General features: G+C 42.1%; 1 protein-coding gene across 3 annotated transcripts in view; it reads right to left on the minus strand.

Annotated features, from left to right (window-relative positions):
- usp24 (ubiquitin specific peptidase 24) overlaps positions 1–15,403 on the minus strand; it is a 51,818-nt gene that overhangs the window by 3,051 nt on the left and 33,364 nt on the right. For all 3 annotated transcript variants that reach the window (XM_044128774.1, XM_044128773.1, XM_044128775.1), the window contains 25 exons: positions 12,878–13,022; positions 12,670–12,789; positions 12,455–12,580; positions 12,286–12,384; positions 12,106–12,188; positions 11,877–12,018; positions 11,674–11,793; positions 10,589–10,803; positions 9,928–10,052; positions 9,690–9,831; positions 8,535–8,685; positions 8,349–8,444; positions 8,150–8,253; positions 7,932–8,045; positions 6,312–6,519; positions 6,112–6,201; positions 5,839–5,941; positions 5,627–5,745; positions 5,414–5,527; positions 5,265–5,330; positions 5,122–5,188; positions 4,961–5,039; positions 2,892–2,967; positions 1,122–1,208; positions 894–1,004 (listed from right to left, as the gene is read on the minus strand). In XM_044128774.1, coding sequence (XP_043984709.1) covers positions 894–1,004; positions 1,122–1,208; positions 2,892–2,967; positions 4,961–5,039; positions 5,122–5,188; positions 5,265–5,330; positions 5,414–5,527; positions 5,627–5,745; positions 5,839–5,941; positions 6,112–6,201; positions 6,312–6,519; positions 7,932–8,045; positions 8,150–8,253; positions 8,349–8,444; positions 8,535–8,685; positions 9,690–9,831; positions 9,928–10,052; positions 10,589–10,803; positions 11,674–11,793; positions 11,877–12,018; positions 12,106–12,188; positions 12,286–12,384; positions 12,455–12,580; positions 12,670–12,789; positions 12,878–13,022 — 2,902 coding nt within the window. The remainder of the gene's footprint in view (positions 1–893; positions 1,005–1,121; positions 1,209–2,891; positions 2,968–4,960; positions 5,040–5,121; positions 5,189–5,264; positions 5,331–5,413; positions 5,528–5,626; positions 5,746–5,838; positions 5,942–6,111; positions 6,202–6,311; positions 6,520–7,931; positions 8,046–8,149; positions 8,254–8,348; positions 8,445–8,534; positions 8,686–9,689; positions 9,832–9,927; positions 10,053–10,588; positions 10,804–11,673; positions 11,794–11,876; positions 12,019–12,105; positions 12,189–12,285; positions 12,385–12,454; positions 12,581–12,669; positions 12,790–12,877; positions 13,023–15,403) is intronic.

Consider the following 15,403-nt stretch of genomic DNA (forward strand, 5'->3'; position numbering starts at 1 on the left):
TACAAGGCATTTTACTATTGCAATGAATTTTACTAGACGACAAATCGTCCCAGAAAGTATTGCGATAAATGATAATATTGTTGTTTCGAGACCATTTTCGAATAATGCAAGTTTGCCCTCTCAGACTAATGAACTCTAATTTTGAGCAACACTGTGGACACTGGAAGCGGAAAACATATCAAATATTCACATTAGAAGACAACAAACATCAGAAACAAATAAAACGGAAATAAAAACCACAAATAAAATGGATTCTGAAGTCTCTGTAAACAAGACTGCCCTTCAAAAATCGTGACACATCAGAACGGGAATTATTGAGCTCATTTTAATTTATCATGCAATTAACTATCTGTGTCAGGCTCAGCAACAAGTTGCCTTTGAAAATCGTCCAACACGCTCCCTCCGCTTCACAGCAGTGCACTACTTTGTGCCGCTTTCACGTCAAACCCCAATAAAACTTCAAAACTTCCAGGAGCAACAACTAGGTCTACGTTTTTCTATTTCTGAAGGCAAGAATTGAAAAACAATTATGAAGCCTCCATGAGCTAGGCAGTGACACCAGGATTATAATTTCGATCCAACCCACTCATTGTGTGTTCTGTTCACACCAAAAGAACAAAAAGCCTCCCGACGATCCTGTGTAGGCTTGCTGACAAGAGTCGGAAGAAAGAAAACGGCTTCCAATCCACGGCTAATAGCAACCGTAGGAGGAAACAATCTGCCTCCTCTAATCTCTCCACAGAAGCCATTTTTATTCCATTGTTTCCCCTCTTCTTCCTGGCTGTGTGAGCTGAATGTGAGCCGCCGTCACAGCATGAGTCATTTTCAGAGCCCCGCTGCTCTGAGCTGCCAGCAGGGTTGTTGTTGATGGTGATGATGATGATGATGACTACCTGTCGGAGGCTGCGCTCTGCGTTTTCATTCGCCGGGCTGCCGTCGGAGCCGTTGCTGCTGCCAGACTGCTCCTTCTCGTTTAACAATGCCGTGGCATAGGCCAAGGTGTCCTGCAGGTGTTAACACACACACACACACACGCACACACACAGAGAAACACAGAAGTGGGTTTGACAAGGCAGCAGAAGAGCAGGTGTGACTGCTGATGAGGTTTTCCGTGCGAGTACCTGTGCAGAAATGGTGCGCTGGAAGGTTTTATTGGTGGACGTCTCGTTGGAGACGTTACTCTGGGGAGTCCAGTAATGTTCAGTCATCTGCAGGGAGAAAAAGGAAAGGATTTCTTACATTTGATGCTTTAGATTTTCTCTCTCACACACACAAAACTCTGCTTCATTTCAACTAAAGCAGAAATAATCTCAACAGAAAAGGCGAACACGCGGGACCTGAACGCAGCACGACGCTCGACGTCGAGGCAAATTAGCAGCTGCTGGAGGTTTAAGCTAAACTGTGCATCACACTGAGATGACAGATATTACTAAGAAATGAGTACTGGAATATAGACTAGTCCCAAAAAAAACAAAAAAAAAAAAACATCTAAAATGACAGCTTTTGGAAAAACATCAATATGAGAAATAAAACACTAAAAAATAATGTTTTAAATGGGGTTGGTACACTTTTCCCACAGTATAATTCAAGCAATCTTCTAGGATTTTTATGGTAAATTTTCTAACTTTTTCAGAGCCACATTTTGGAGATAAAAACAATACAAATGAACTAAAAAAAAATTTCCATTATTAATACCGAATTATTATTAATAGTAATTTATAATTGTTATTAATAATATCTTGTGATTGTATTCCACAAGATAAAGAAAAACATAACAAAATGTTCTGTTTCGAAATGTCTCTCACACTCTCTCTGTTCACCTGACTGGTTCAGGAAAGTCACAAAAAAATAAATAATAAATAAAAGATGTTCCAGATCGGTTTACTGGCATTGAGCAAATGGAAATAAATTTGGTAATTCTGTCTGGCCAAAAACAAGAGAAGTTTGGTTTGATTTCATTTTAGACAGTGAAGGGGAACAAAAAGTGTTTTTTTAATTATCTTTAAATATAAAAACACTTTCCAAAATTAGGCTTCATTGCAAAACTCTGGAGTTTGAAAATTAGGCACTTTCAAGGACGTTATTGAAATTTGAGCATTTTTAACCCCGTTCACATTTTTATACTAATATTTAAGATGATGAGTAACAGAACCTCCTGACGTGCCGTTGTCTCTCATCGAGGTCAATGAAAACTCTCTCATTTCCAAGATGTAATTTGTTCTTATTTTAAATCCGTCAGGACAGGAAGTCATTTCCCAACGATCTCCACCAGTCTTTGCGTTTATGTCTTACAAAACGTTTTGCAGTCGACGCACCGCTCTTTTTTTTTTTTTTTCTAATGAAATCTGGTTTTCTGCTTTAAATCTAAGCCTTTTTATGTGTTGCAATCAAATTCACAGCGTAAGAGCGACTGCAGCAGCTCTTTAATGCTCTGCTCACGCTGGAAAAACTAATCACTGCATTTTATGACAGTGGAAGCAAAGCGCCAACAATCTGAAGCGGAAGAGCAGCACGCCATTAACGGCGTTATCTGTACCGCGTTATAGGACGAATCATCAATAAGTCACATCAAAACAGAGAGAAGCATGCCAACGTTGGGCCAGCACCTGTTGAGTCGGATATACTTTTAAAGATAAAGACTCTTGTCTTTATCATCTGAAATGATTTAAGATCAGGGATTAAAAACTTTGACGTGGACGTTTAATCTGCAGGAATCAGTCAAAAGTTGGAGTTGGAGCAACTGGTTTAAGGTCAAAGTTTCGTCTCGGTTCCTGTTTGCTTTGAATAAAACCACAACAAATGCAAGAGATTCCAACAGAGCAATAAAAAAAAAGAAAAAAAAAAAGATCCAATTATTGCACATTTCTATAAGAACGATTCAACAAGCCTGCCTTTTTCTGCAGCCACTGCACGGCCCAGCTCCAGTGGCCAGACAAATCTTTGAAGTAATCTTTGGCTGGAGGACACCTGTACAAAAAAAAGAAACAACAAATGGAGGATGACAACCATTGAGCCAAAAGATGGGAAGGATGCTCTTTACGTAACACTACAATAAAGCAGTGGCTGGTTACACTTATTGCAATGTATACAAACATTGCAAAAAGTTATGGCTTCACGTCTCTTAAAATTGTTCGACGTCACTTTAATGTGATGCCAGAGAAAATGCCGGATACTTTATGCAACACAAAGTTCTGCAGAGTTTTCAGTTAACCACCTACTCCTGGGGGCGCCAGAGCACTTTAGGGGAGGCGCGGTGCGAGGGAAAAAATAAACCGCAAAAGCTATCTGCTTGCTGTCTACTGATGTGAGAGAAACGTCTTTTACGCACACGATCAACTCTGTGTATTTAGGAAAAAGTTGGTACTGTGGGGTGCCCTCTAAGGTGGGGTGCCACCTTAGAGGATGTTTTGGCCAGTGACGTCAGTAACGTTACTGACGTCGGACCACTTTTTTCTGTTTCAATAATGAGTGCTATTTCAAATCCAGTAGTCAGACTACAGTTACTTATCAAAATCATTTTTGCGTTACTGCGTTACTATCTTCTTTTGTTATTTAATCGTATTTCCTATACGCGTCTTGTCGAGTGACCGACGTCTCTATGCAACAGAAATGTAAACAATGTAGGGAGATGCGCATTTTTTTGGTGGAAAAACTGGAACTATTTTGAGTTTCTGTCGCCAAGTCCGATTATAAACGGCTTTGAGCTTCATTTTTTTAAAGTGGCTTGCAAATTTAACGAGTTACTGGTTGCGCCTTTTTGGGCTCGTTTTTGAACGTGAAGTTACTCATTTGGGCTTGGAAATAAGCAGAGACTCAATAAATCCAAGAATTTGTCTATCTTTAAGGTAGTTTTACTCAGTCTCTCCTTGTCCATCATTTCCCGGATGATCCGTCTCGCTGTGTCTTTGTTAATGTCAAGTTAATGTATTACCTCTGAAAGACGTCGCGCTCCAGAAAACTGCAAACATTGAAACCAATTTGAACAGCGCAATAAACGTGAAAACAGCCACGAATAAACGTGTCCGTAGTTGGCAATAGTTATAATGGCAAGTTAGCACCGTTATAATTATTAATATTACGGTAAGTGTCACAAATCTGTGCAACCATCTGAGCTCTGGAGCTACAGGAGGAGCTCTATGCGCTGCGCTGACACCAAACACAGGGCCGTAACGCAGAATCTGGAGGCTGGGGGGAGGGGGGTCTTTAAAATCATTCTTAGCGTCTTGGGGGGGGCGCAGCAGGCATTGTGCTCCTTGGAGGGGGGCTCACCCTTTCATACTTTGAAAACCCCTGCTTTATGCAACACAAAGTTCTGCAGAGTTTTCAGTTAACCACCTAGTCTTATTTTACGCACCATTAAAAATAAGTAAACAACAAGAACAACAACAAAAATGCAATAAACAAACATATTTTGTTCTAAATAGGAAAATAAAACATTTTATAGCCTAAAATGCAATAAAGCAGCACAGGATGCATTCGCAGATAAATAAATAAGAAATAAATACTTAAATAAACCTTTTGACAATAGACTTTTTTTTTTTTTTCCAATAAAGTGATAAATAACTGAAGGTGCTCAATAGGAGAATTTTACATATTTTCAATGAGCTAAAACTATGACAGTCAGAGTTCTTGGTAGAAAATATTTACATTTTTTTGTACACTTTTGTCAGAAAATGGCATACTTTACAGTCTGTACGCTCCTGTTAATAAGTGATCGATGACTAAATTAGTTGTCGATTATTTTAATAATTGTTTCATCCCTATATTGAGTAACGCTCCTATCAGCTGCTGCTGCTGCGCACAAGAATATAACTAATTCCTCGCTTACGAGCAAAAAAAAAAAAAAAAAATGAAATCATGTTACTTGAATGCTGCTACCAATTTTACCCTATTTTTTATTTTTACTTTTCTTAAAAAAAATAAAAAAAAGGGGACACAGTTTGAACCTCTGCATACTCACTTCTGAGCTAATGTGACCAGGAACTTCACACACTGGTAGCAGCGCCTGCTGTCCACATTGTTGCTCTGGTGCATCAAAGCTGAGAGGCGACAAGCGCTGCGTTAGTTTTTTTCTCAGTCGTGACGTTGAGCCGGTAAATAACAACGACCGTCCCTCCTTACCTAACAAGCCTTTGTCCGACTCAAAGGCGTACTTGAGCCTCTGGGACTGCAGAGGGTCTTCAACAACCTGAGATGAAGGATTCGCTGGAGGTTAGCGCGGATGAAAAGCAAACGGTGATGAGAGCGAGGAGAGTGACGCTCACCAGTATCTCCTGCAGCATCTGGAAAACGTTCTTCAGCTCGTGAGGCGGAGCCGTCTCCATCTGACTCTGTTTTAAAGGTTTTATAATCGATATTCACTAAATGGGCGTCAATTGTTTTGTTTGTTTTCTTTAAAGATTGTGTGGTGTACCTTGAGTAGCTGCAGCACTCCCAGCGAAAAGCCCTCATTGCAGTATGAGCAGTAGGTGACCATCTCTATCAGAAGAGTCAGTGGCCCCGACAGCTCGCGCATCGCAAACATCACCTGGAGGGGGTTCATGGCGAAAAGAACCCAGCAGCGCATCAGTCAGAGAGCTTCGCATTTTTCCGGTCCGTTCAGCAAAGTCAAATGTGATTTGTTCACCTCGAGCAGGTAAGGCTGTCCCTCCGGAGTGAAGAGAGATGCCAGAATGTCCGAGTGCAGCGGGAGGAGCGGGCCGGAGGAGTGGACGCTACTCGCGGGCAGCTTGGATCCCCCAGGAGCTACGGAGGGGGCGAAATGAATAAAAACCGACCATCCGACGAGAGACGAAGGAGAAGGAATCTAGAGATCCAAAGAACCAGAAGGTGGCTCACCGAGGGTCCGCTGGGGGCTGAGGTCAGAGTGCAGCGTCATGAGCGCCAGGCTGCTGTGGAGGTGGAGGAACTCCCTGGCCTGAGCCGGACTCCACCGCCGGTTCTGGAAGAACGACAAGAGTCAACTTAGGACGCCTGCGACCCTGAACCGAACATTTTACAAGAGCTTCCATCGCTCAGCAGCAAAAGAGGAGGAAGTTGGAACAAATGTCAAAATCCTAATGTTTTAGAACTGAAATTACCAACGATGTCAAAACCGGTGTAGAGTAATACCTGGTTGTTTTGCCTGTTGGGTCCCAACAGGAAGATGAGCATCCGACGGTAGGCTGAGTGCTTCAACAGCAGCTGGCAGGGACCGCAGCCCTGAACAGACATTAACGTTTTAAAACTCTCTGCGAGGACGTTATTATTATTATCATGTTTTTTAAAATGTCAGATGCATTTCAAAAGTTCACACTGCAGTAAAGAATTACCCTCTGGCTAAAGTTACTGAAGAGGTTGAAGTACTGGGCACAGTTCTTCACGTTCTCAGGAACGTCTTTGTCCAGCAGCGACAGCAAGGCGTCGGTCAGGCTGTCCAGGCCCGGGTCTCCGAAGTGCAGCGCGCTCTCCAGAGTTTTCTCCAGGACGGCCGCCACCACCGTCCTCACCTCCCGAACGCTGCACTCCAGCAGACAAACCCTGCAGCAGAGACGTCAACAATCAGCCAGAAATCGCGTCTTTTCTTCTTTTTTTTCCCTCATTCTTTCTGTTTTACTGCTTTTGGCCTTGAGGACACATTCCAGGATCTGGCACCGTTTGCCAGAAGGCGTTCCCGGTGCCTCAACATGCGATGCTCAGCAGCCAATCGCGCGCGCAAATAAAACAATCACCCCATGATCACAAGGCAGGAGAGTCAAATCCCTGACTCATTTCTCTACAAGCCCCCGTGTTTCAGAAAACTGTCCTCCGGCTCCGGATGTTTACATTCCAGAGACCGGCCCTGCTGTTTCAGCCAATCGGCATCCAGGAGACGCCAATGCTACATTCCGACTCCAGATGCAGACAGAATGAGGACATCGCATAGTATTGAGCATGTTAGCATGCTCAATACTAGGAGGTGAATGTAAAACATCTGTAGCAGCGGTGTGCACAGATATTTAAAAGGGCACCTTGCAGAAATGGCAGCGGATTTTTGATTGCCTCTTCCAGACAATTGTCTTAATATCACTGCCAATTTACACTCATAATAATATAAATACATTTGTGTTTGAAGTTATCTCCCAATATTCAATATACTGAAAATTCACTGAATGCGGATCCAGAGCTGCACAGCATTCTGGGGGATGTAGGCAGAGGAAAGACTTTAGTCAGCCAGCTGAGCAAGGGTGGTGGCATCAACTAACTCACTCACAACAACCTGTCGAGTAACCTGTGGTTACCTAGCAACAACCTGTCAAGTAACCTGTGGTTACCTAGCAACAACCTGTCAAGTAGCCTGTGGTTACCTAGCAACAACCTGTCAAGTAGCCTGTGGTTACCTAGCAACAACCTGTCGGGTAACCTGTGGTTACCTAGCAACAACCTGTCGGGTAACCTGTGGTTACCTAGCAACAACCTGTCAAGTAGCCTGTGGTTACCTAGCAACAACCTGTCGGGTAACCTGTGGTTACCTAGCAACAACCTGCTGAGTAACTAGCACAGCAGCAGTTTCAAGTTTTGCCACCGTGTCTCAAAACTGAGGATAAAACAGGAAAGGTCATGTCATGAGTTTGGACGCATTTCAGATATTTAAGTTACACAAAACTAATCAATAATTACCAATGAAACATGTACATTGTGATGAGAAGTTTTTCAGCTGTCCAGCTCTACAAGACACCCACAGGAGTGAACCCTGATGAAGGGCTCCATATGGACATGACCACAAAAAAAACAACAAAAGAACAAAAATCAACTCAAAACCAGAATGCATTTTAAGTGCCTTTTACAAAAATCTTTTAATTATTAAAAATAACAACATTAAACAAAGGACAAGTGGTCTAGCACCACCTAGTCTGATAAAGGTCTGCTGAACAACTTGTCATCATCATCATCATCACCAGGCAGTAAACAACCTGATGATTTCTCGTCCGTCTGATCCGACCAGGAACTGCACCATCCACTGACACGCCTCGCTGCTCTTAGACAGCAGCACCTCCACCGCCGCCATCCATTCCTCCGTGTCCACCCTGCAGGAGACACGCAGGATGTGAATTGCGCCGAGTTCTCTTACGCTCACTCCTCTACTTCTTGACAGAAACGCGTCGCCAAACACGCGCCAGCGGTCGATTACCTGAGTTTCTTTTTGGTGTGCAAGTAGGTGTGGAAGAGAAAGTGGACGGCCAGCTGGAGGCTTTCTTTGGCCATGGGCTGGTAGTTTTGGTGCTTCAGTTTTGTCTGCGGAAAAAAAAAAGAAGTTTTTTTGATTATTGTATAATGTTAGGTTTTATTCACAATCTGTAACTGTAGAGTTTTCCTCATCAGACACTGACTGCATTGACCGAAGCCAGGGAGAGGATGAAGCTGAAGTAGTCGCTGTTGTAGATGTCCCTGTTTCTCATGAACCTCAGATTCTCGTCTCTGACCATCTGCAAAACGCACAAGGGGGGAATCTTGGCATAAACGCCTTAAAACGTCCTTACATGACCGACATGACCTGTCAGGCTGAGGCGTTTTACCTGAAAGATGCTGGCGGGCATCTTCTCCACGAAGAGGCCCTTCTTCTCACCCTTGCGGACCAGGCGTGTCAGGAGGGTGAGCCGGTCGTTGTTGGCCCTCAGGGGCCGAGGAGAGGACTGGGGGGAGACGTCGGGGGAGGATGGGGCAGACCTGGCAACAATGCAGCATTAAAAAAGCCGTTTGTGTCTCGGGCCGCAGCTAACGGTTATTTTAGTAATCGAACACTCTTGATGATTTATCAGATTTTAAAAAAACAAACAAAAAACGGGCACATTTTACATTTCATTTTGCCACATAAGCTAATTTTATACAATAGCAGAAATGCATTAAAAATGCAAATAAATAATTTCATTTCTTTTTTCTGGTGAAACTAAAGCAGCCGTCTGAAGAGTTCTGCAAAAAAATTTATTTATTGACAAAGAAGGTTTTGTTTTTTATTTAGAATGAAATTTAATTAAATTTTTTCAGATTTGGCTTAATTACTCAATTACAAATTGCCTTTTTTTAAAGTCTGAATATCATAGTTCACGATTAATCAATCACTAATTATTATTTCAAAAATTGATTAACAGCAATTCATCGTGATTAATCTGATTAATCGTTTCCCCTCTATTCTGTCTAAACTTTATTTGATGTTCCTGTAACAGTTACCGCGAATGAAAAATATTTTTTTGGAGTTTTAAGCAACTTAATATCTGGGAGACAAGCAGAAAATTGTTGATACCCCTCGATGGAAATACAATTTTAATTTCCAAGTCACATCTCCTTGCGAAAGTCGTTACTTTTGCACATTTTGTCAGGTTTTAAACTGAAAACTTTTGTGTGAATTACTCTGACACCTCTAAATAAAATAAGGTGCAACAAGTTGCCTTCACATTCAGCTGTGTCCAAACTTTTGGTCTGTACTGTAAATCTCAGCAAACATCTCTCAATATGAAACATGGTGATGGCAGCATTAAGTGGAGATGCTTTTTTTTTTTTTTGTTTATCTTGGGGTTGTATCGTCATAAAATTAGGAAAAATAAGTAAACGTCAACCATGTTTTCCTTTCCTCGCAGCTCCATAACACTGCCTACTGGTGCACCACAGAGCGGCTAATGTTGGCTAATGCTACGACGACAACAGCGACTGGAGAAACCATGGCGACGACTCACAGGGAGAGATCCTCTGCCTCCTGCCTCATGATGCTGACTCGGCTTTTCTTCGGCAGGGCAGGCGAGTTTTGGTCGCTGATCTTCTGGTAAAACAGCATGTAGGCGTTCCAGTACCTCCTTCGCACATCGGGGTACGGGTTGGCTGAAAAATCGGGTTTTACCGTCACAAGACATTCTACCGAAAATACAAAAAAAAAAAAAAAAAAACCACGAATGGAAAGGATCAGCAGAAACTCACACTGGTCGTAAACCTTGGGGCGATACTCTCCGCCAAAACACTCGTACTCCAGAGTCTCGTCGTTCATATCAAACTCCTCCACTACGTTGTCGTTGAATTTATACCAGCGCCCACGAGCGTTTCCGCTGCAAGGAACAAGCAAAAAATAAAAATAAATAATAATCACAATGCCTTTTTTTTTTTGCACTGAAATAGTTCTAATCAAAATACTACATTTGATTATACTTTAATTGCACTACTTAATGCACAAAGTAGTGCAAATATAATTTTTTACTATTGATACGCATAGATACTATTCACATGGTTTTAACTGTAACACAATGACATGTTTCCCTGCCGTCCTGCAGCACAAACACTTTTTAGCAGAAACTTGTCGTTTCTGGCTAAATGTTTTTAGTCTCTGGATTTGACTCTTTCTTAATTTTATGGAAAAAGTCATTACGAGACATAAAGGTTAAAAACAAACTCGTGTTTAATAGGATCTGCATCTATGGCCTCATTATAATCCACTACCCCAATCAGCATTCTTGTCTTCCAGAGCCAAACATCTGGAGAGGTTTACAACCTAACGCAGCCCACAGGAACGCAGACGGTGCGTTCAGGCACCCGAAGCGGGACCTTCTAAACTCTGCCATGGAAAACTACACAACCAGAGTCTTACCGTCTGTCTTTTATGAAGGAGTAGTAGTGTCCTGCGTGCGCCTGCCCACTGTGGACCACAACGCCCACGAGTTCGTAGTTTTCTGAGATTGTAACTTTCTTCCTGGGGGATCCTCCCGAGGAGCCGTCGCCTCGTCCCTCGACCCCGTCCCCGCTGCAGTCCTGCCGGGCCATTCCGGACACGGTGTAGGGCTCCATGTTCAGCACCCAGGGGAACTGGAAGGCACACACAGCAGCAGGGCTTCTGCAGCTTTCACCAACTCAACTTTAAGACATTTTGAAGACCATCATGAATGAAATTTAAGACAGAGACATTTTTTTTCCAATTGCTTTTAATCTTCTTTCGTCTCCTTTTCTCCTCCTCCGGCTGTATTTCGCTCCATTACAGCAACTTTGTTGAAATAAAACTCTTCAACAGGTGCTTGACCATCGTGTTTAATACTCTGACTTCAGAGTTTGTGTCGCACAAAAAGCTGCTTTTAGATCAGTGCCAGCAGTAGCAGCACTGACAGTCATCTGGGAAGCCGTAGCCACGCCACAGGCACAAAACCGGGACATTTCTGTGGTCTGCTTGTCACTACTGGCAGCAGGTTTGTTCTTCTCACACTACAGGCTTAAGCCCCGTAGTTCCAGGTTTTTTCCACCAAATGCACTTAACATTGCATGGGGTGGCAACAGAAGAGAGCCGGTGGCAATAAATCTGCACTTATCCATGACAGAGGCAGAAGAAGTTAGCTAGCTACCATGGGATATTGGCAGCTAATTAGGGGTAGCCTCAACAACATTAAGTCACAGAATGCAAGGAAAATGTCTGTGGGTGTCTCAGACTTTTGCCTGACAGAAAAATAAGCAAGATTACATAATCCTACCACGACAAAATTTGAGATCTGATTAACAATTTTAATATATATGAATTTAAGACTTTTTCAAAAATTTCAAGTTGAAGATTTCCGGGGCTAAAATCAAAAGAAAAAAAGTTTTCTTTTTAATTAAAAAAAAAAATGTTTTTTTTTATATTTAAAAAAAAAATGTTTTTTTTTATTCTAAGACACCTTTTTAAAGTAAAACACAAAAAAGTCTTCTTACCCTAATCTGCTCGTCGTATTTTATGGATCGCCCACTTTCCCAGTCGAAGCCGAATCGCATGAGGTGGATACAGAGAACGCTGGGTAGAGATTTGATGCATGTCCTCTTCACTGTGGTTCTCTGCGCAGACAAGAAACACACGAACCTTTCAGCGTCTAGAAATAAATACCGCAGAGTCAATGAGGTCAGGGCAAAACACCAACCTTTTCCTTGCACTTTTCACAGTAGTACGCGTTGCTGCCCTCAAGCACCTCTCCTCTGACAAACTGGTCTAACGAAATCTCCAAACTCTGACACGAAGTCACGCCGAGGTTCAAGGCCATGAATGTTTCCTCACGCTCATATCTGCGGAAGGAAACATTAATAAACATCTCAAACACCAGAAAAAATAACAAATAAAAATCTTGTAAAGGTAGAGATTGTGCCTCCAACCTGTGCGGACAATCTTTACAAATCTTCTGGTCGGAATAAATTCCCTGAAATGTGTTTTTGAAGATTTGCTCCCGCCCCATTTTCTGCAGGAAAGACACTTTGAGAGTCAGGCTGTTCAAAACGTGAATACTTTATAGTCTTTTTTTTTTTTGCTGGTTTTTCTGTCGAGCTCTGACGTACCTTGAGATGTTCGTCGAGCTGGTCCACCAGGCTGGTGAAAAACTCGTAAGCGTCCTGCTGCTCTCGGACGTACAGCTCCTTGTTCCACATCTTGAAGATCTGCAACAGGCTTGGACGTCAGCGCGTACCGACAAAGAGCGGAGAACCCGATCTCCGGCTTAAACGTTACCTTCCAGAAGTTCTCTGGCACGTAGTACTGCAGCTTGCTCTCCATCAGGTGGCCAAACAGCGACTGGACCTGGTAGAAGACGCTTTCCTCAGGCTGGTCTGTGTCATCCTCAATGGACAGGAAGGCCTTCAACGCAACGCAAACACGCGGTTTGAAACGAACTTGGCTGTGCTGGGATGACTTTTAAAACAGCAGAGGAGGAAGGATCGGCGTACCTCGGGCAGGCCGGGCTGCATGTAGAGCTGCTGGAACACGGCGTTCATGTAACACGTGGCGCCGCCGTTTTTCAGCCCGACAAAACCCGAGACCGACCGGCTCTCCACGGGAGGTAAATGCTGGCGAGAGACGAGAGTTACAAGATGAATACAGGCAGACAATAACCTCCTTCCCTTCCCCCGAGTGTTTTTCGAGCAGCCATCTTACGTCAAACTCCTTGCAGAGTGACGGATCGGACTGGTGGTGCATGGACAGGAGCTCTCTGGTGATGAGCCGCAGGTTGGAGAGCGAGCTGTCCGCCAGCATCACCAGGACCTCGTAGGCTGCCAGCCTGCTGCTGGCCGTGCTGCACCTGACCACACACACGCACACACACACACACACACACACACATACGGGTTTTGGTGGTTTAGAGGGACAATTTTTTCAAACCAGTTTTTTGCAACACTAAACAGTCACCCCTTTCCACTTGTGCTAGAAAGACGTAGTAAGTTGTCAAAAATCTTGTTTGAGCTACACAACATAGATCTCACTTGAAAACTTCAATACACACATCAGAACTCAAAATACAAGAACCTGATGCAATGCTGTATTAGAAGGACAGACGATAATGAGGTGCTTGGCTCCGCCCATGATACCAACAGTAATTGTCAGGGCCAATTTTATTTATCAGGACCACAGCATACACAAACATGAAATATATATGTATTAAGTCCAAACATGGAAATATGGAATATGGCTACACAGAAAGTGGACTTTATTTACAGCACCTTCACTAAGAACTAGAGCAACAATTCTGTTTGTGAACATAAAGGAAAATCTGTGAATGGCAAAGTTAAATGAATTATGGGTCTATTGTTAAATCAAAAAGATAATGCTGGCATTCTATTATAGTGGCCAGTTGTCCTTTCTTGATGTGTTCGCCAAAGTGCCTCATGACCGCAGCAATCTCCAGGAGATCATGGATGCTTTTTGCTCTCCTAGCACTTTCCATAGATGCTAGAAAAAGAAATAATTCATTAGTGAAAACCAACTCCAATTGTTAATTTTTCTTGGTTATAAATTATGTAATGCCTGTTTTCAAATAAGCATTCATAAAGAACATACATTAGTGGGAGAAGCTACAGAAATGAGCATGTAGGTTGCATCGATGAAAATTAATTTCTGCAAATGCCAAACAGGTTAACACTTGGTATGGTTGCTTGGTATGTATGATTAATTATTTGAGGGAATTCTAGAAAAAAAAATTTTTTCATAATTTAAAATTGCATTTGTTTGACAAACAGGCCTCAGCAGCTGGTGAAGAACCATCCAAAGCCAAAAGACTTGTTCCTCCTTCTAATGCTGGTGCCTAGTCTTTTTCCAGTGAAGGAGATCCCACTCTGAACCATCTCACTGACTCCACCAAAATACAGGTTCTGTACAGGTGCAGCATCAGCAAAGGGCCGTTTATTGAGATCTCTGGTTTCCTAAAACCAGAGATTAATCAAATTTAAGATGTTAAATTTGGTTAATATCTTAAAATTAACCAAATTTAAAGATATACTCTGATTACTTTGCTTATTAGTTTTGTGGTGCTTTGATATTTTGAAAAAAATATAAATATGTGAATGTATTTCAGATTAAGATTGGGATAGAGAAAGTAGTATAAACAGTCCCATTACTGATCACCAAATTAGATTTTCTAGCATCTGAACATTGGCTGTGTGAAAGTTTATCATTTTAATACAAGGCACAGTTAAATGGTATGTGTGTGGTAATTTAAGCCAGATGACATATTGGATAATGTCTGCTCAAAATATCATGCATAAAGAAGAACATGGTCACCCTATTGCCTTTCAGTGGTGTAGATCATTACTTTTGACCATGCTTCAGTTGTGCTTTTGAGCTTAACTAGCTTGGTGTTTCAAGACTTGTGTAGGTGTGGTGATTTACCAGAATTTTTATTTGTGTTCCTTTTCTGCGGGGCTCTATGTCCTTCTGTTTTAGTTTTCTGTTGAGCTCTTTCCCTTACCATCTGTGTTTACTTTGTGCTGAAAAGAACATATAAAATTATGGGGTTAATCAACTGAAAAGTAAAGAACACTTGCTTAAGGTGAGTCTCTTCCCAATGTAGAAAACAGTTCTCCATATTCCTGCACATTACATGTTGAATATTACACAAGACCTGTGTGTCTGTGCACTTCTACATGTAACTTTCATTTTGTAACTTCAAAACTCAGTCCTCTATATACCTGCATCTTACATGATGAATATTACACAAGACCTGTTTGTTTGAACAGTAGTTAATACCATTTTAATGACTTCATTTAGAAAATAAGTTGGTCTATGGAGACCAATAGTACCTCAGGAGGGTTGGTTGAACAGGATCTGCATGTTTCCACATCACCAGCCTGACACAATTCATCTTTGGAAATCTGAAATGTAAAGAACACTCATTGAATCGAGTTTGTTCCCAATGTAGAAAACAGTTCTCCTTATTCAGGGACCTTACATTTTGAGTATTACACAGGACCTGCGTGTATTGGCGTTTCTACATGTCACTTTCATTCTTTCAAAACTATGTCCTCCTTATTCTGGCACCTTACATGATGAGTATTACACCGGACCTTTGTGTATGGGCGTTTTTACATGTAACTTTCATTCTTTTGTACTTGTAATTTCAAACCTCTGTCCTCCCTTTTAATGCAGCTTTACATATCAAGTTCTAGACAATACCTGTGTGTTTGAACA

The sequence above is a fragment of the Gambusia affinis genome, linkage group LG10 (assembly GCF_019740435.1).
Source record: "Gambusia affinis linkage group LG10, SWU_Gaff_1.0, whole genome shotgun sequence".
Lineage (NCBI taxonomy): Eukaryota > Metazoa > Chordata > Actinopteri > Cyprinodontiformes > Poeciliidae > Gambusia > Gambusia affinis.